The sequence below is a fragment of the Bison bison genome, unplaced genomic scaffold (genome assembly GCF_000754665.1).
Source record: "Bison bison bison isolate TAMUID 2011002044 unplaced genomic scaffold, Bison_UMD1.0 scf7180017864181, whole genome shotgun sequence".
Taxonomy (NCBI): Eukaryota; Metazoa; Chordata; class Mammalia; order Artiodactyla; family Bovidae; genus Bison; species Bison bison.
Genome location: NW_011494753.1, coordinates 7,163,671 through 7,183,057, shown reverse-complemented (window position 1 = coordinate 7,183,057; position 19,387 = coordinate 7,163,671). Strand labels below are relative to the sequence as shown.

The 19,387-nt window shown below is 49.4% G+C and overlaps 1 protein-coding gene across 7 annotated transcripts in view; it reads left to right on the top strand.

The window, feature by feature from the left end:
• The window catches only part of PEAK1 (pseudopodium-enriched atypical kinase 1), a 288,921-nt gene extending 280,564 nt beyond the window's left edge, over positions 1-8,357 (top strand). For all 7 annotated transcript variants that reach the window (XM_010843302.1, XM_010843304.1, XM_010843308.1 and 4 more), the window contains one exon: positions 1,560-8,357. In XM_010843302.1, coding sequence (XP_010841604.1) covers positions 1,560-2,720 — 1,161 coding nt within the window. In that variant the 3' untranslated portion in view covers positions 2,721-8,357. The remainder of the gene's footprint in view (positions 1-1,559) is intronic.
• The last annotated feature ends 11,030 nt before the right edge of the window (positions 8,358-19,387 follow it).

The window sequence follows — 19,387 nt, the reverse complement described above, 5'->3', positions numbered from 1 at the left end:
CTCCCCTGCACCACTGCTGATGTGTAAACTGACTCAACTTGATAGAGGCAATTTGGTAACATTTATCAAACATCTAAATACAGATGAGGTATTTATACAATACCTAAATACAAAGGGGTTTGACTCAGCACTTCCCCTTCTGGAAACTTATCCTACAGGTATCCTCATACACAAGCAATATGGGGATGTATAAGGCTTTTCACTGCAACATTGTCTGTGGCTGGAAAGGACCTGAATGTCTGCCAGTAGAGAGGGGTAACTGAACTCTTCTTGTATGTCCATTGGAATACACTGGAATGTATGTAGCTATAAAAAATAAAAAAAATAAAAAAACTATTAATAGTATGCTGTCTATGGAACAGTTTCAAGACATGTTGTTAAGTCATAAAACCTGGGTACAGATGATTGTTCAAAAAAAAGAGAGAGAAAATATAAAACCTAGACTTCTGCCACTGAAATGCTGGTTTTGCTCCAACTAGATGAGACCAACGATTCTCTCAAACTTTCTTCTTTACCCTGCCCATGACCCATGAGTGCCTGAGTTGTGACCACCACAATGACACTCACTGAAAAGTTAGGAAGACTTATAGTTTACCTGGTCAATTCTATGTCAGTCTCCTGACCAGTGATATAAGGTATTCTGGCCTATGTTATAAGCTATTTATTGAGCTGCTGTGTAAGTCTGGGCTATAAAACTCCACAGAAAGAAAGCATAAATGGAAAATGACTTTTTGTTTTTCAGTTTTCTAGATGAGGGGCAAGATAGAGTGGAAGGAGGAATCTGGTGTCGGGCAGACTTAGGTTTGCAAACTAGTGGCCCTGCGTTTGTGTTTTTTGGTTTTGTTTTTTAAATTCTTAAGTCCTCAGCCTACTTTGGGCTTCCCAGATGGCTCAGATGTAAAGTGCCTGCAATGCGGGAGACCTGGGTTCAATCCCTGGGTCAGGAAGATCCCCTGGAGAAGGGAATGACTACCCACTCCAGTATTCTTGCCTGGAGAATTCCATAGCCAGAGGAGCCTGGCAGGCTACAGTCCATGGAGTCATAAAGAGCTGGATATGACTGGGCAACTGACCATGCACACACACACAGCCTACTTTAAAGAGTCAGTGTAAGGACTAGAGGGCTTCCCTGTTGGCTAAGTGCTAAAGAGTCCACCTGCAATGCAGTAGCCGCAGGAGAGGCAAGTTTGATCCTTGGGTGGGGAAGATTCCCTGGAGGAGGGCATGGCAACCCACTCCAGTATTCTTTCCTGGAGAATCCCATGAACAGAGGAGCCTGGTGGGCTACAGTCCATAGGGTCGCAAAGATTCGGACACAACTGAAGCGACTTAGCACACACGCACACATAAGGACTAGAGATAATACACATGATGGGTTAAGCACGAAGACACTGTTTCTTGTCACTCAACACGGGGTCACCAAAACCCTTTCTGCCTCACTGCAGCACTGTTGCTCTCGCTACCCCAGACATCTTCTAGTTAACCCCTCTTCACAAATCATGAGCCTTGTTAAATGATAGTGTGCATTTTAAATTGTGTTCTTTGCTTTCTTCCTTCAGATCTGTAAGAGCAAAGCTAAAGAATCGCAGCAATATTATCACAGCTTGGCTATCCGGCAGAGTCTGGCTGTCCACTTTAACATCCAGCAGGACTGTGGTCACTTCCTTGCTGAAGTTCCTAAGCGCCTGCTTCCCTGGGAGGATCCCGACGCCGCTGAAGAGGAAGAGGATGGCATGGAAGCAACGGAAGAGGTGAAAGGAGAAGCTGATGGGAAGGGCCCAGACCTGGGCTCCGAAGCAGAGTCGTCCCACAAAGAAAGCCAGGCAGCCGTCAGCAGGAAGCAGAGAAGCCACGTTGTGGTCATCACCAGAGAGGTTCCCTGTCTCACAGTGGCCGACTTCGTGCGAGACTCCCTGGCACAGCATGGGAAAAGCCCGGATGCATACGAGAGGCAAGTGTGTCTGCTGCTTCTGCAGCTGTGCTCGGGCCTGGAGCACCTCAAACCCTACCATGTCACCCACTGCGATCTGCGTCTGGAGAACCTGCTGCTCGTCCACTACCAGCCCGGGGGGCCCACCCAAGGCCTGGGGCCTGCAGAACCCAGCCCCACCCCATCCTGTCCCACGAGGCTCATCGTCAGCAACTTCTCCCAGGCCAAGCAGAAGAGCCATTTGGTAGATCCTGAGATCCTCCGGGATCAGTCCCGACTCGCCCCAGAGATCATCACAGCCACACAATATAAAAAGTGCGATGAGTTCCAGACAGGCATCCTCATCTACGAGATGCTGCACCTGCCCAACCCTTTTGATGAGAACCCAGAGCTGAAGGAGAAGGAGTACACTCGGGCTGACCTGCCCCGCATCCCGCTCCGCTCCCCCTATTCCCGGGGCCTGCAGCAGCTGGCCAGCTGCCTCCTAAATCCCAACCCTTCTGAGCGGATCCTCATTTCAGATGCCAAAGGCATCCTCCAGTGTCTGCTCTGGGGCCCCCGGGAAGATCTCTTCCAGACTTTCACCGCCTCCCCCAGCCCCGCTCACAGGAACACCCTGCTCCAGAACTGGCTGGACATCAAGCGCACACTGCTCATGATCAAGTTTGCCGAGAAGTCCCTGGACCGGGAGGGTGGCGTCACCCTGGAGGACTGGCTTTGTGCTCAGTATCTGGCTTTTGCCACTCCAGACTCTCTCAGCTGTGTGGTGAGAATCCTGCAGCCCCGTTAACAGGTCCCAGTCACTGGTCTAACTTCATGTGTCACCTTCTTCAAGTTGCCCACACACTTCCCCTTCCTGGTACTCATATAGAATTCAAGGAAAGAGGAGAGACAAGCCTTCCCTCCCCATCCAAGTCCAGTGAGTCTCTGAGTCCATCTTAACATTAGGGAAAGTCAGCCGCTCAAATGTGCAGCTGCCATTCATGGGAACACCTTCCGCCCCAACTGTCCCCACGTGCAGGAAATATGAAGCTGCATCCTTGAAGGGACAGCTCCTCTGGTTTGAACTCCGTGAGCTGGGTCCAGTTCCTCCAGAACTCTGAGTATCACCTGTCTTTTTAACACCGTGTGTTTATTCTCACTAGCAATAGACAGATTTAACCAGTACTTACCATCATCTACTAAACTTTCACAACAGACTCTTCTCCTTTAAAGGATCAATAATGGGCTCTCTTACCAGGCAGAACTGCCATCCTTAGCATCAGCCCAGTTTTGGTTCCGGGAATTACATCCTTTGTTCTCGCAGATGGTAGAAGGACAAGGAGAGAGAATCCATCCTTAGGGTCATGCACCCATTTGGTTTCCATTATCAGTAAGTGTGCACACTGTATGGAGGACAGCCCTAAGTCTCCCCTTGTGCTGCCACTGCCTGAATCTCCTTCACCTCGGTTCTGTCCCCACTTGCCAGTGAAGTTTGGGTTTATCAGCCCATGACAGAGCTGACCCAAGGTGGTGTCACCAGGGCCCCAGCAGGGCAGAGTGCAGTTCAGACCTTACAAATAACTGGCAGGACCCAAGGAGATGGTGTTCCTGCACGTGCAGTTCTCTAGGGGCCATCAGGGGAACAGAGTTTAAAGGACCGTTCTTTGATTACTGTCAGACCTGTCAGCGTTGGCAACCAGGGCTACCGGTACCCAGATCACAGTTTTCCCCTGAGCCGTAATTGGCCAGCCTCCTTCTACCAGCAGCCAGTGTTAACTAGTCTACCAAATGCTGTAGACAACAGCTCTGCATGGAAATGGCTGTCCGTTGAGCCGTAACATCTCCCTCAAGGGCACGGTGTGGCTGGCTATTAGGATGGCCAGAAGGCAGAGGAAGGGGAGAAGGCCACTGATGAGAGCGCTGACCTCCACCTCGCAATGCCCACATTGTCTAGAGAGACTGCCTCCCAGCTGCACAGGCACATTGCTCCCGGTGACTCAGAAACAGCACTGAGGGCAGTTCATCAGGAGTCTGGATTGCCGAGGTGGGTGCCGAGAGCACCCTGCCTGGGGTCTGTGCACCCCTCCTACGGATACATGTGCAATTTTTGTATGTATTTTTTTTAGCTGTATATACAGTGTTTATGTTGCAACTTCACCTGAAGCAATATCCACAGAAACCCTCCCCTTCTTCCCTTGGCACATATTTGCGCTGAGATGAGTGTCCCTTCCACCCCCACCCAGTGTGTGTGTGTGTGTGTGTGTGTGTGTGTGTGTGTGTGTGTTATTCAAAACTGTGAGTATCTGTTCTGTTTACTTCAACTTTGGAATCCCAAGAGTCACTCAGACAGAGTGAGTGTGTGTACACGTGTATACCCGTGTGTGTGCACATGCCCGCTGGAAGCAGAGGCCAGGCCTCTGGGGGAGCAACCTGTGGCAGGGTTGATAGACACATCCTCTGCCTGGTAGGCAAGACGGCCCCGGGCCCTGCATCAGCCGGTGCAGAGCTTGTTAAAGCCAAGCCTGATTGTGCAGTATTATTTAGATAGCACGTTAGTGGCCTTTTGGTAATTTCTAAACTTTTAACATTATTAACCACCTTTCATGTGATTCACCTATATCAAAGAGGATCAAGAAAGGAGAAGAATGTATTTTATTGTGCTCTTCTTTGCTTCATTTTCTTCTTTTTTAAGTGAATGGGAGCCGTGAGGCCCATCTGGAGGATTCCCCTGTCCTCCCGGCCAGCAGTTCAGGACTTCCAGGGAAGAGAGCTGGTCGGCCCACACAGAGTCTTGTCTCCTCTGTGTAGGAGAGTCTTGTCTCCTCCTCCTCCTCCTCCAGAGTGTAAGGCTCTGCCCCTAGGAACGGCCGCAGGATGGGCGCGCCGCTGCAGGCCAGCACTCTGCGCTCTCTCGGTGTCCTGCAACCTGGCCCCACTTTGCCTAGCAGGCTTTAGTAGGTTGCCCTTAGCTAACCCACGTGCACATAACCCCCTGCCCAGTTATACACTGAAGTGGCAGCGCACAGACCACTACCCTGTCAGCCAGCACGCCCCCTTAGCAGCCTGCTCTCCACGGTTTGCACATTGAGACGCTTTCTCAATGTCACTCTCATGCTGCCTTGCCCGTGTGAATTTGAATGTTGACCATTTAGTGCAGTTTCATATTTAATGAAGAATGTTTCCTGGTCCCTTTATTGATTTTCTAGGTATCCTTCACCACCACCACCCTCCTTTTTTCCTCCTGTTTCTGTTTTGACTTGGATCCAGTCTTCTTCATTTTAACTCAATAGTATTATAAGCACGGACACCCTCCACTACCATTATCTTATAGCACTGGCAAACCGAGCACCTTTTCACATTAGCTGTGTTTAGTACTGTTTTCATAGTTGGAAGTGTTAAGGGCAAAAGATGAATGCCAGCTAGTCAGGAAGGGACTCGGGCTGCTCTGAGATGGGTGGCTAGATTAATAGTTCTCTGACTGAGGGCCAAAGGACGTAAGGTGGGGAAGGACGAAAGTGTTACAGGTGAGAATGGAATAGGCAAGATAACCCTATTTCTAGGCAAGAGGTATTGTCAGATGGTCCTCCAAATATTTTTCCAAAATGATGAAATTCAGTCTCATATTAACACAAATATTTTGCATTTCCATTTTAATTGTAGCAGAAACTTTTAATTCATTCATCAACTGCAAAGAAATCCTGCCCTCAGACACGGACATACATATTTATACATATTTTATATATATATATATATATATGAGTTTTGAATTGTGACTAGTATAGCACTTTAAATTTTCTCAAGTAACATCAAGTTATTGTCTTCAATACAGATTGGATTTTTTCTCTTCTTTTGAAGTCTGTACTATAGATTCTTCCATGTATATTGAGAATTTGAACAATTAAGCCGCTATTGGAACTTTTCCTTAAGCCACACGAGCAAGAATAATATCTCGTACACTTTTAGGTAAACAGGACAATGGCTGGAGTAGCCAAGACCAAGACTGAATGTACAGCAGAGTGCCTTGTTAGCGTGCTAACCTCGTCTGGGAGGAAAGGAATTAGATGTTCCACAGGAAGGCAGGGGGCTGTGAAAGGGCTCCCTTGCTCGCCTGAGGAGAGCCCTTGGTGCACTAGCATGATGCCAAGGAGCTGATTCATCAAGAATAACAGCAAGATGGTGGAAAGAGCAGTTGCAACCCGTGGCATCAACAACAAAATAATGGTAAAGGACGCCCACTGACCCACAGGCTAAGTCAGAACTGGAAGCCAGGAATATGGCAGTGGGTTTTAAGTTTTGCCCTCAGAAGTAAACCAGCTGAGATAGACAGGGGAGCACAGCACTCACATTCCCTAATCGACTGATGTTGAGGGCCCAGAAGTGAAATCTGTTGGTTAGAATTTTAAGGGTCTGAGTAGCCTTTCACTGTCACTGGGGGCCAGTTGTGCTCCCAAACTCAGTCCCAGTTTGTGAACTTAGAAAACTCTAAACCAAGAGATCTGAGCCTCTGGAAATATTAATGATAATCCTGGGAATTAGACTACTTAAAATTGTATTTTAAAGTCTCTAGCATTATAAAATATCCATGAAAGATCTTTGGGGCCTACTAAACAGTAGGGCATAGAAGGATTGCAGTCCACTTCCCACATTCGAATTAAGAATACTTTGGTGCTAGGAAATTACCTGACTTAGTTTTGCTAATAGGAGTTTTCCCTAGATGTTACCAGCAGTGATCTGAAAGAAAATATGGGTTAGTTCCAGAAATTGGGATGGGCAGGGAGTAACTTGACTTCCTGGGCTAACTCTGACATGGTTTTTTTATTCCCCTTACTAGTTGACAAGAAGTAAAAATTCTGGTTCAGCCTAATGAGTGAACAGGATGGCTGCCCGTGAAAGCAGGTGGCTAGTTTTACCTCATTGAAGCCCATATTCTCAAAGGCCCAAAGTGCTGTGCCAAGAAAATCCAAGTGCCACTGTCGCTGCAGTGCGTGCTGCAGCTGTGCTGACGGCAGCACCAAACGGGGTTCCACGGACCAAACCGACGCCATTAGGGAGGCCACGAGTGGTGCCGTGCAGGATGCTAGACAGAGATTATACCAAAGAAACCAAGCCTCTTTGTCCTGATGTTTTTTAGGTGATGAGGCTGAGTTATGACAGACGCCATGGGAAGAGAATTCACATGCATTCCCACATCCAGGTATTCCACTGATCAAGTAAACCATCCTCAAAAAAGCACCTATTTTTTTAAAACAAGTCCATTTTGTGTATTGGGGTGGGGGGTGGGGAAGATGATGCTAAGGAAAACCTTGGGCAGATTATAAATTCCCCAGCATTTCAGGAGAAAGAACTATCCCCTCTCCCATTGACATGATTGTGACAATCACCCAAACTTCAGCTTGGGAACATCATATCCCTGTAATACTGAAAGCTGAGGTGTTTTTGGTTTTTTTTGTTTTTTTTTTAAGAGATGTGGTAGTTTCAATAGGTTTGTTTAAAAAAAAAACTCTTGGGAAATTTCTTTTTAAAAATCTAGTATTTTTTATAAACCGAGGTGTTCACCACTCATCATCACCACCATTTAATATAAGTGCCCAGAAAGTACAAGGTGCTATACAGCTGTTAAACACCCTCTCTCGGCAGCTGTTTGAAATTAGAGTAGGTTCCTGCGTCAGCCACTGCAGAAGCTTTTCCCCTTTTACCCGGGCGGGCTTCAGGGGCTTGCATCCGGGACCTCCCGTCAGGTGTTTCCCACGCCGCAGCGTTTATTCCAGCTTCTCACTTTTCCCCATCCATTTGCCTCCACTTTTATTTTTTAAATCAAGAAAGTTTCAGGGAATCAGAAGAGGTCGGACATTTTTTAACCTAGCAGAAGTACAGAGTCATATATTTTGCTACAAATATTATATTATGGAAAATCCACTTTGCCCGTGTAGTGTGTGGAAAGTGTGTGTGTCCGCGCTCCCGATAACTTGAATGTTGAACCAGCCCTATGGCTTCAGGGTAGCATTTTTGAAAGATAAACCACACTGCTTCAGGAAACGCTCCAAATAACTACTTGGTTATCCCTTCCCTTAGCAGTTTTAAAAGGTGTTACATGCGAACATACCGGGACGGGATTTTTCTGTTGATACGCCGGGCATTTTGGTATGAGATGAGGGCAGAAGCAAGGTCTTGTCCTTCTCCGTGATTTGAATCATGGCAGTCCTCATTCCGCTCTCTCTTTCATTCCCCACTGGCTCTGCCCATGCTCGCTTTTTGAAAATCTTGTTTCTTTTGTTCTTTCCTGGAGCCTCACCTCTCTACTTAACATACTTTAGAGTTGTAGAAACCTATCAAGGAAAGGGCCCCTCTGTCACCAGGTGGCGCCGCCCTTTGGTTTGCTGTGGTACTTTGCTGTGTTCTCTGTGGCATCATGTTACTGTGTAAATAAATTCATTTTCATATCCAGTAAAAGCAGACAAGCTCTTGTCTTTTCAGCTTCTCTCCACACTGACGTGCGACGGACATGGTTACATCTTAACTCGCAGGAGGTATGCCTTCTCAGATGCTCCTCCCTGCTGACCTGGACTTGTTTTCAGTTCATTCCCTCCCTGAACTGAGAAAACCAGGCATAGAAGGGCAAGTGAAGGCCTTCAGCTTTCCCCCAGAGCTCAGAGGGCTGCAGGTTTGCTGTGTGAGATCGCCCCCTAGTGACCAGTCACCATATAGAGGTCCTGTTAGTCGCCCAGTGGTGTCCGACTCTGGGACCCCATGAACTGCAGCAGCCAGGCCTCTCTCTGTCCTTCACCATCTCCCGAAGTTTGCCCAAGTTCATGTCTATTGCATCGGTAATGCCATCCGGCTATCTCATCCTCTGACGCCCTGGGTTTGTTTAAACCGTTTGGTTAGCTGGCTGAGGCTGAGCCTCTCAGTGGCCATCTCAGAGCTCTGCAGACAATATGAGCAGAGCAGGACCTTGTGCAGCGTCACCTGCTGCAGAATTCACATCCTTTGCCTGTTCCTAAAGGTACACGGTCACACACTGGGTCCTCACAAAGGCAGACAAGCTAGTGAGCAGACGCTTCTGTAGCAGACAGAGGAGGCCACCTGGCTCAGGCAGGACGAGTCCGCAGTGGGCAGAGGCAGTGACAGCTGCCACGTCATTGGAGTAGAATGAATGAAAGTGCAAACATGTAGTCTCTGAATTTAGACCAGATTTTAGAGCTCTTAACCCTTTACCGTGGACACTGTTTCCAGCCCGGTGTTTCTGCTTCTCTCCACCAGCAAGCACTCTAGAACTTTCAGACATAATATTTAAGGAATATTCCAGAAAAGTGATTGCCAGACTCAAGTTATATATTGCTGAGGAGGAAAAACTACTGATGTGGGCCTCAGAGCTCTCTCTGTTGCTTGGGCCTGGGAGGAAGGGTCAAGAGGATAAAGCTGAGAGACAACTCCCTGGGACATAGGTTCAGCTTCTGGAGAGGAGCCCAGGGAACTAACCTTCCTTGTTGTGAACTGACTTCTGGAGGGAGAGAACCAAAGAAAGAGACAGTTGGAGCTGAGAGGTCTCGACATTATAGAGAGGGAACACAGTACGCTTGGGTGGCTGTCCCAGGCTCTGCTGGTGAGTGGCCAACTGGGGCCCCTGAAAGAAACGGGCTTGGATGGTGAGGGTTCAGGGTTGCCCAAGCCAGGCTCCAAAGGGGGTGGAGCAAAGCCACAAATGGGATCTCTCTGACTTTTGGCATGACTGGAGAGAGATCCTGTTACCCCTTCAGCACCTTGCCCAGCATGGGATCCATTCCTAAGAATTCTGTCAGTGGGCCCTCAGGAAGACCACTCTTCCCTTTGATTCTGGATTGTCCAGAGGTCATGGACCACTGACATTTGAGTGGGGCCTTTGGCTTCCCTGGTGGCTCAGATGGTAAAGAATCTGCCTGCAATGCAGGAGACCCAGGTTCAATCACCTAGGTCGGGAAGATCCTCTGGAGGAGGGCATGGCAACCCACTCCAGTATTCTTGCCTGGAGAATCCCATGGACAGAGCAGCCTGGTGGGCTACAGTCCATAATGTCGCAAAGAGTCAGATACAAACGAGTGACTAACACTTTAACTTTTTCTTTGGCTTCCGCATGCCTGGGAGCTGACTTCTTTCAACCCAGGTCACAAAGAATCTTGAGTTCTTTCCTACCTGGGATTTACTGGTACAAGAAGCTCTCTGGGTGCCTGGCACAGGGTGTGCACTCCATGAGCTCTCTGCTTTTCTCCAAGACTCAGCAAATTATGCTTCCTTGTAAGCGAGCCCATGCTCTACAAGGGAAGGGACTTCATTAGTGCCTCAGGAGCCAAGGGCTGCAGTTGGCAGCTCACAGCTGAAACTTAAAAACTGAATTGCATACAGGGCGGAGGGGGAGGGATCTTGGTTGCCAAGATCCAGTTCTCTCAAATGTGCAAACCTCTGAGTGGAAACAGGCTGCCTGGGCACAACTCCTGACCTCCTGGAGATGTTAGGTAACTCTCTCTCCACACACACATATCCCAACTAACTGCTCGCTTACCCTCTGAAGGTACAGAAGCAACCGAAAGCCTGAGCCTTACTGGTCACCAGTCCCAGTGACCCAGTGACCCATTCTCCTGGGTGCTGGAGAATATGCTCGGTGAGGGGGACCTGGGGTCCCAGGAATAGAGGGGCGCCGAATCTCCCTCGGGGCCGCAGAGCTCTTGCTCCCTGGAGCCATCACCTCACACTTGGGCTGGAGTCCTGGAACTAGGGGTCGGAAGTTGGGCAGAGTGAAAACCTGCAAGCCTGTGGCTCGCCATCTGTTCTTCCTCTCCCTGCAAGTGCCTCTTCTCCCTGCAGCGCACTCCACCGCACACCCAGGGGCACACCCGAAACCACCCCAGTCCCGCCGCCCCGGCCTTCCCTGCCCAAGCCACTCACGCCCCCTGAGGCCGAGGACAGAGCCCACTGTGTATGTCGGGCTCTGCAGGCCCCTCTGCTCAGGCTCGGAGCAGCCCAGCTTCCTCCACTGACTCTTCTTTCTCCTCAAACTCCTGACCCTGCACCTTTCCCACGCACTCTGGGCAACTGGCCTGGGTGCTGTTCAGAGAGCCCTGGGCTAGTGCCAGTGGGAACAAGCTTCATCCCCACCGCCATCCAAGGAGATGGCGCCGTTTTGCCCATTTTCACTGAACCAATCAGGATTTGAACATGGATCTGTGTGCCTTGTCAGTGCTTTTTCCTAGAGCTCCAAAGAGATCAAGAAAGAGCTTCTTGGGATTGAACTAGCTTAGTTTTATCTTCACAACAACTCTATGAAGTAGGTTCTAGAATTATCCCATTTTACCCACGAGAAGACAAGCCAGAGAGGTGTTACTTGCCCCAAATCCCTAGTGAGGGAGCTAGGATTTGTCCTTAAGACAGTCTGGCTCTTCCTCGCAGCTCTCGGAACTCATGGCCTTCCTCCCTCACCCCTTCAATCTCTCAAAATCGTCAGTGGCCTCCTGGTGCCCAGAGAAGACAACCCAACTGCAGAGCCCAAGTCCCACCCCCTGGTCATGCTTTTTGCTAAGCAGACCTCCACACCCTACTAGGCTGGTCTCTTTGCTGCTCAAACACACTGGAGATTTCCCTACCCACACTGTTCCTGTCCTTACCTCCCCATTCTCCAGGCCCCCATTCAGCCAAGAAGCTTCTGGGGTGACTCCCACTGGGAATGTTCTCTCATCCATCTGAAATCGCCAGCCTGCTCTCAGATCAGGCGCTCAGCCTGGTGTGTGCGTCCTGCTCCTCACTCCGCCTGCTCCTCTCATCGGTCTCCTCAGAGTCTGAGTGAGACCAGTAGGAGGGGCAAGAACAGCACTGCGCCTGCAGCTCCTGCCTGCAGGTCCTGGGCCAGGTTTCCCCACTTCTAATCCTCACTCCAGCCCTCTGACCCCCACTGCACATGAAGAAATCTTAAATCAGAGTGGGGAGAAATTGGTCCAAGGCTGCACAGCTGAATGCCAACAGCCGACTCATTGGAAGAGACCCTAATGCTCAGAAAGGAGAAGAGAGCAGCAGAGGATGAGATGGTCGGATAGCATCACTGATTCAATGAACACGAACTTGAGCAAACTCCAGGAGATGGTGAGGGATAGGGAGGCCTGCTGTGCTGCAGTCCATGGGGTCACAAAGAGTTAGACATGACTTAGCAACTGAACAACAAGCACAGCCATTAAGTATTAGGGCTGAGATTCGAACCCAGCCTGGCTGCCTCAGAAGTCAGTTCTCTTGCCCACCACATCACAAGTCCTAGCCTGTTTCTGTGCCAAGGGAAAGGTCTGAGTCCTACAGTCATTCATTCTAACTGTGACAGAGCGGGGCAGCCTAGGAAGGCTTCCTGAAACAAGCAAAGTGGGGAATGGGGGGGTGGGGGTGGGAAGCATGTCCAGAGGGGCCCGCCAGGCTGAGCAGTCGGATCCCAGTTCCTTCCAGAAGGGGCTGGCCAAGAATGGGGTGTCACCTGAGGAGAAGGAGGCACTGGCCACCTTCTGAGGCGTCCCACTCAAGAGGGCACAGAGCAGACTCACCTCCCCTCACCACACTCCACAGGGGGAGAGGGGCAAAACCTACCAAATCAATAAAGCCCAACTTCACCCAACCAGCAGGTGCTACCATGGGGACCTCTTAGGATGGCTTCTGGGATGAAAAAGGTACCTGGGCGACCACCACTCACCATAGAGGTAACACAGAGGCAGTTTGGCAACTTTCTCCTCCTTTTCCTTCTTTCTCATGTGTGTGGGCGGGGGGTGTGGGGGTGGAGGGAATCTACTTTCCATTCATCCACCCTCTCATTCCCTCCCTATCATGTTATCTAGATCGTAAAGTGCTCAACCCTTTGCCAAATCTTTGTGCAAATACACACAAACCATACACATACACCTGTACAATACTCTGCAAATTGCTTTTCTCACTTAAGACTGACCCAACAGACATCACAATCATAGCACTTCTCAAAAGGCAGCTTCTCTCACTAAAAATGATAGCATTATATAACATTGTTGTTGTTTAATTGCTAAGTCGTGTCCAACTCTAAGACCCCATGGACTGTAGCCTACCAGGCTCCTCTTGCCATGGAATTTTCCAGGCAAGAACTCTGGAGTGGGTTGCCATTTCCTTCTGCAGGGAATCTCCTCATGCAGGCATCAAACCTGCACCTCCTGTGCTGGAAGACATTGGCAGGCAGATTCTCATTGCTGACTACCAGGGAAACCCGTTATATAACGTACGTATATGTGAATGTATTATTCTTATCATTATTTCCGCTTCTCTGGACATCTAGCCACATACTTGTAGGGATGGTTAAACAGTGAAACATGAGAAACTACAAAGCTGTCTCAAGAAATGTAATAGAAGTTGCATAGGTACAGAGATGAACCCCCAGGTTGGGTAGAAGGACCATGTTATCTTCTCAAATATTTCATTGAATTTTAAATCTCAATGGGTTGTTGTTGTTGTTTTTTCTTTTTAACCTTTACAGAATGGTTCTGAGTCACTTGGAAGAACAAATATGTGAAAGAAACCCACAAATTGTTGAAACTGAGAGGCTGTTTAAGTATATAAAAAAGCTATAATCAACAAAACAGTGTAATAGAGATACAAGAAAAAAACAGGTCAGTATAACAGAATAGGTAACTTAAAAACAAAGCTTATTATCTATAAAAAAATGTAATATATGATAAGTTAGACGTTACTATATGGGAGGGAAAGAAAGTCTTATCCAATAAGATGTGAATCAGTTAGCTCTTTGGAAAATAATTAATCTGCACACTGTAAATCCAAATAAACCCAAGCAGATCAAAGAGCTACATGGCACAAAGGAAAGGAAAAATGAAAAGAAATCCTAAGAACTAGAAAGAAAGCTAAGTCAATACCTGTTTTATCTCTTGTTGATAGGGGACTTTCTAACTTAAAAAGCAATAGAAGGCATCTGAAAGGGAACGATCAATAGGTTTGACTACATAAAGATGATAAACCTTCATCCACTGAAAACATTAGAAACAAAACTGAAAGGTAAATAACCAGGCAGAAAAACCATTTCAGCAAATATAATGGACATAGGGTTAAAATCCTGTTACAAAAAGCTCATGCAAACCATTAAGAACATAAAATGCCAATGGAGAGATGAGAACAGACAAGTCACAGAAGAATCCAAATGCTTAACCTTTCTAGAAATAAGAGAAAAGAAAAACTAAGAACATAAAAACCCTTTTAATAGCCTTTTCTGATTATAAAACGATGGTTTACAGTAGAAAATCTGGAAGATAAAATTGACCTACTGGGTCACCATCCAGAAGAGACCAACACTGACTTTGCTGTGTATCCTGCAAGTGTTGCTTCCTCTGCCTTTTTCTTTTTAGTTTGAATCCTATTGTTGGCATCCCGTTTTCTGCCTATCAGGTTAACAAAGCTCTTTGTAAAGCTTGTACTCAGTGCTGATGACAGTGTATGAGGTTCAGACAAAGTAGGTGCAACTGAATTTGAGGGGAAGGGGCTTAATTCATCCTGTCCCTTTCCTGAGGCCACAGCTGAGCAGGGGTGTTAAGCCAGTTGTGACCCCAGGAGCCATGTAGAGACTGCAGATCTCCAAGACCAGAGCAGCGGAGTCTCGAGGGGGCTTTTCAAAAGGACAGACTCTGGGGCCCCACCCAAGTCTGATGGCAGAGGCCTCCCTCTCCCCAGGGTCCCACGGGGCTCCCCAGGGGCCTCTCTGCCCTAAGTCTGGCTGCCTGGGTTTGAATCCACACTTCGCCTCTAGTCACTGCGGTCCTCAGGCACACTCAGAGCCTTGGTTCCAATGGAGAGTGCCAGCTGGCAGGGCCATTGTGAGGATTAAGTCCATCAGAGGTGTTTAGCCCGCTGTCTGGCAATAGCATGTGCTCATACTATTTTGTTAGCTCAAAAGAGCGAACTCCAACTATTTGCTTTCTGTTTTTATCACTCAGGACCTATCAAGGGATTTTTGCTGAACAGAGGCACTATGAATTCAAATCTCTGCCTCATGAGAGTCAGAAAACTGTTCACAGCTTTCAAACGGCAGTTTCTCCAGCTTTCCAAACATCTCCTGGCTAAGTTTCAGAAAGCCCTGCTAACTGTCCTTTCTCTGAACACCTCCTACCTGTTCAAGGTGACACAGCACATCGGAGGCAGAAAGCACCCCTCTGCCCTGACAAGGGGCTCAGCCCAGATCCTCCCGGCCCTGCCTGGCCCATCCTTGCTTTTCCATGAGCCATATCAGGGCTGTCGTTCCGGCTCCCCTTACGACCGACAACTGGGCCTTGGCATAATAAATGCTCCGGTCGAATGTACTTTATTTTGGGAAAAGTCATTAAACCACTTTTGTGGAAACATTTTAATTGAATTAGATTGTTTTCTGATTGTAATAAATGTTAATTAATTGAGTGGGCCGGGTGTCCTTGGATCAGGCTGGCTTCTCTTGGTTTAATTAGGAGAGTGCAGACTTACTTCTTTTTGTCATAAGTCTGAGGTTTAAATTTATCTTTTGTGCTAATAAAGTAATCAGGCAGGTGCAAGGAGCAGATTATTTTTTATATCTGAAATTTAATAGCCTGCTTCACTCACAAGCCTCTGCTTGACATCATCGGGGCATGACCTAGTTCCCTTGTCTTGGCTTAATGAGGTTTATCCATTTCTTTGGGGAAAAGAAAGAAATATTAACTTCTGCGAAAGTCCTTTTGTTTCCTAGTAATACCAGTCACCTGGTTCCAAGGGGACAAAGTTGCTAACAGGAGAAGCAGGTGGTCTGTGAGGCACTAAGAACCAACCCACCCCCCAAATTTTTGTTCACCCCTAGTGTAGGCAGGCAGACCTGGGAAGTTCCAGAAACTCAGAACAGCCCAGAGATCCTGGCAGCTTCCTCATTATAGAGATGCTGAGACTGCAACCCAGAGAGGGAAGGAGCATGCCCAAGGCCACACAGCATGGCCCTGGTATAGTGACATCCTTAATAACAAATTCAGTTTGGGTCAACTAAAACCGACACAAGCCAGACCCTGGATTAGCAGGGAGGGTAGAGATAGGTCCAAGGAGTTTGCACAATAGTAAAATATAGACGGGCGTAGAAGTCACACAGCACTGAAGGCAGCATTAAACACTAGGCACACAGTCTCAGACTTGGGGAGGAAGGGCAGTCTGGAAGCCTTCAAGAGGAGATGTGTTAGCATTAGGTTCTGAAGGATAAATAGAAGTACGCCAGGTAGACAAAGTATGGTGAAGAGCATTCCAGACAAAGGAATGTCTGCACACACGAGAGCCCCGGGAAGCTCTCGGAGGCTCAGATTTGAGCTGGAGAAAACCCCTCTTTCTGTCTGCTGCAGTAGAGAAGGGTTCAGAGGGGGAGTCTATGGGCGGGGAGAACCAGGTGAGGGAGGCTGGGAGATCCTCAGCTCGACTCATTGCCATGAAAATGGAAGAGCGGGGCTAGATCATGAAATGTTTAAGAAGCAGAGTCAACGTTTCCTGGCTTGGTCAGGTGTCCTGAGGATGGAGGGGTGACACCTGCCCTTTTGGACAAACTCCCTGGATACCGAATGGTTGTGCTTCCTCCAAGTGGGTCTGTAAGGTGGCAACAGCAGCAGCTGCTTGCAGCTAGCAGCTTCCTTTAGCCAGATACCATTACACGAGCTTTGCCCGATACTGCATTTCCTCTTCAGTATAACTCTGCCAGGTGGGTCCTGTTCTTACCCCCATTTTGCCAGTGAGAAAGGAGAAGAGCCATGACTTGCCCAAGGTCACTGAACTCCAGAAGGGGGAGAGCAACTGCAGCTCCCCACACTGAGCCCGACCTACCCTGGATAGGCTCCACGTTCAAATGGGGCCTTACTGACTTTCTACCGCAAAGTATCCCTAATAGGTGACCAGAGTCTAGGTTTTCCTTTGAGGAAGCAAAAGACCTTACCAGCACCAAACATCATTCTCCAGGGGCACCAGGGCTGACCCGGGCATCTTGTCCCCTCCCCCATTCGTGCCCAGGCTCTTCTTGCTGGAGAGAGGAGGTGAGCCGGGCTGGGCTTCCCTCTTTCTTGAAGGCCCCCCAGTATAGCAAGAAGGCCTGGGTTCAAACACGCTTTGCTCCGTGTAACCCTGGACAAGTCGCTCTTCCTCTCCAAGCCTCAGTGACTCCATGTCCGCCGCAGCCCCCAGGGCTGTGTGGGGTCTCTGGGGTCCCAGCACACACTGTGATTGCGGCCACCCCAGCCGTGCCCTTGGCTCCCTTGAGGCTGAGGGGGTCTGAGGACATAGAGCCGCCTTCCAAATGGTGTCCTCACAGGGGCAGCCTCTAACCCCAGAAACCGGACCCAGGCCTGCCACCCAGGAATCAAGTCCGCTGCCAGCGGACCCTCTTTTTCCAGTAGGTCCCCACCCTTCAGCAACCCTTCAGTAGTTGGTTGGCCAGGAGCCCCAGCAGCACACGCCTTCCCTCTTCACTCACCACCCTGACTCTGCCTGTCAGGATTCCGTTCACTCTTCCAGGCCTCAGTCTGCCTGCCTCCTCTCCAACCCCACGGGGCCTCTCCCCACCTGCTCTATGCCCCTTCTGGCCCACCTGTCATTGGGTACTTGTCTGATGCTAGCAAGCTCTCAGGGTGGACCCAGGGCTCTAAATCCCCCCCAGGGCCTGGCAGGGTCATTCCTGCAGGAGGAACAGCTCAGGGTTGTGGATGGATGGAGATGGGATAGAATTTGGCAAATTCCCCTATCCGCCTTCCCCATCACACATATACACGTGTGCACACACATATGCTGTCACACTCATATGCACACGTGTGCACACACGTACACTGTCTGGCCCACCCTCCCATTTTGTGATCACACTGGCCCTCCCTCTAGCTCTGTCCCCTCTGCCTGGGGCCTCTCCCCACTCCCTCCTGCTCCTCATTGGGCTGCCCCAAATGCTTCTCTGGGCCCTGGTAAGTAATCCCACTCCACATTTCTCACTGGGACATGCCTTGACTTTGGGGCAAGGCCAGGCCTTCGGCAAAGTGCCACTGCACACCACTGTGGCCCTGTCCCTAGGGAAATACCAGGAACGTGCCTTGGGAGCTAGTCATTGACAGGCTCCAGGAAACTCCCCCCAGATCCAAGGAGAAAGCCAACCGAGATCCTTCCCAGTGCAGCCAGGAAAGGGGGCCATGAAAGTGAGATTAGGAAGGTTCCCTGCTTCCTAGAAAACAAAGCAGCAGAGCCAACTGGGTCCCGACTGATGGGTTTCCTGCCACCACCCCCCCTCCTCCTGCAGGACAGACCAGCTGTTAGCACCAGATTAATGACCACGATTAAAAGCAAAATGCCCTTGCCACGGCCCACTGTCCTCCCACACCTGTGAGTCCGGAGGCTGAGCTCTAAGCCCCGGGAATGGAAGATTTGTAATGAAATCAGACAGGCCTCTTCACTGCTGTTGGTATCGGGGCCCAGGGGAGATGCAGACTTATTTCCTAATCTCCCGTGGAGCATCTGTCAGCCTCGCCACACAGCAATGTCATTCCCATGCCCAGCAAGGACCTTGCACGGGGCTGGCTGTCCGCCACCTGCCACGCCACCTCCCCAGCCTCTTCTCCAGCCCCTTCTCTTTGCCTGGGCTCAGGCTGAATGGACATTCACATACACGCACTCATGCACACACACACACAGCCTGGTTCATTCATAAAGCGTCTGCTCTGTCCCTTTTGCATTGACAGAAGAAAGAGAAAAATGAGAACATCTCTATAGCAGTGTTGTGTGCGCACGTGCTAAGTCGCTTCAGTCATGTTCAACTCTTTCATAGCCCGCCAGGCTCTTCTGTCCATGAGATTTCCCAGGCCAGAATACTGGAGTGGGTTGCCATGCCCTTCTCCAGGGGTTCTTCCTAACCCAGGGGTTGAACTTGCGTCTGTTACATCTCCTGCATTGGCAGGTGGGTTCTTTACCACTTGGGCCACCTGGGAAGCCGCTATAGCAGTGTTAGAAAACAGTTAAGGTACTGTTGACAAACGAGTCATTCTGCAGGCTTTCTAAAAGCTGAGAAGTAGATGAGAACAAGCAAAATGAGAAGCCTACTGGGGCAGCACAGCCCATGACCTACCCAGACTGGGGACCAGTTTTCCGACCAGAGAGCTTCTGGGTGGCAGGGCTGAGCAGAGGGGCAGAAGGAGGCCTTGGGAGCTGGATGCTCAGGCTTCACCAGTTAGGACTGCATGCTGAGTCAGTGAGGGGTGTGGGAGGCTCACACAGGACAGAGGGGACAGAGCCCCACAATCACCACAGAGGAAAGCAAGGGGGATCTTGGTAGCAGTGGCAGCTCCCGCCATGCCGGAAACTTCTCTACTGCTATTGGCTATTACAGCCTAGTCCCTTGTGGACACCTGAGGCCCCGCTGGCAGAAGCTGTAGGACTGGGTGGGTGGGGAGCAGGGAGAGTGGCCTGGACTCCTCTGGAACAGGCCACAGAGACCTGTCC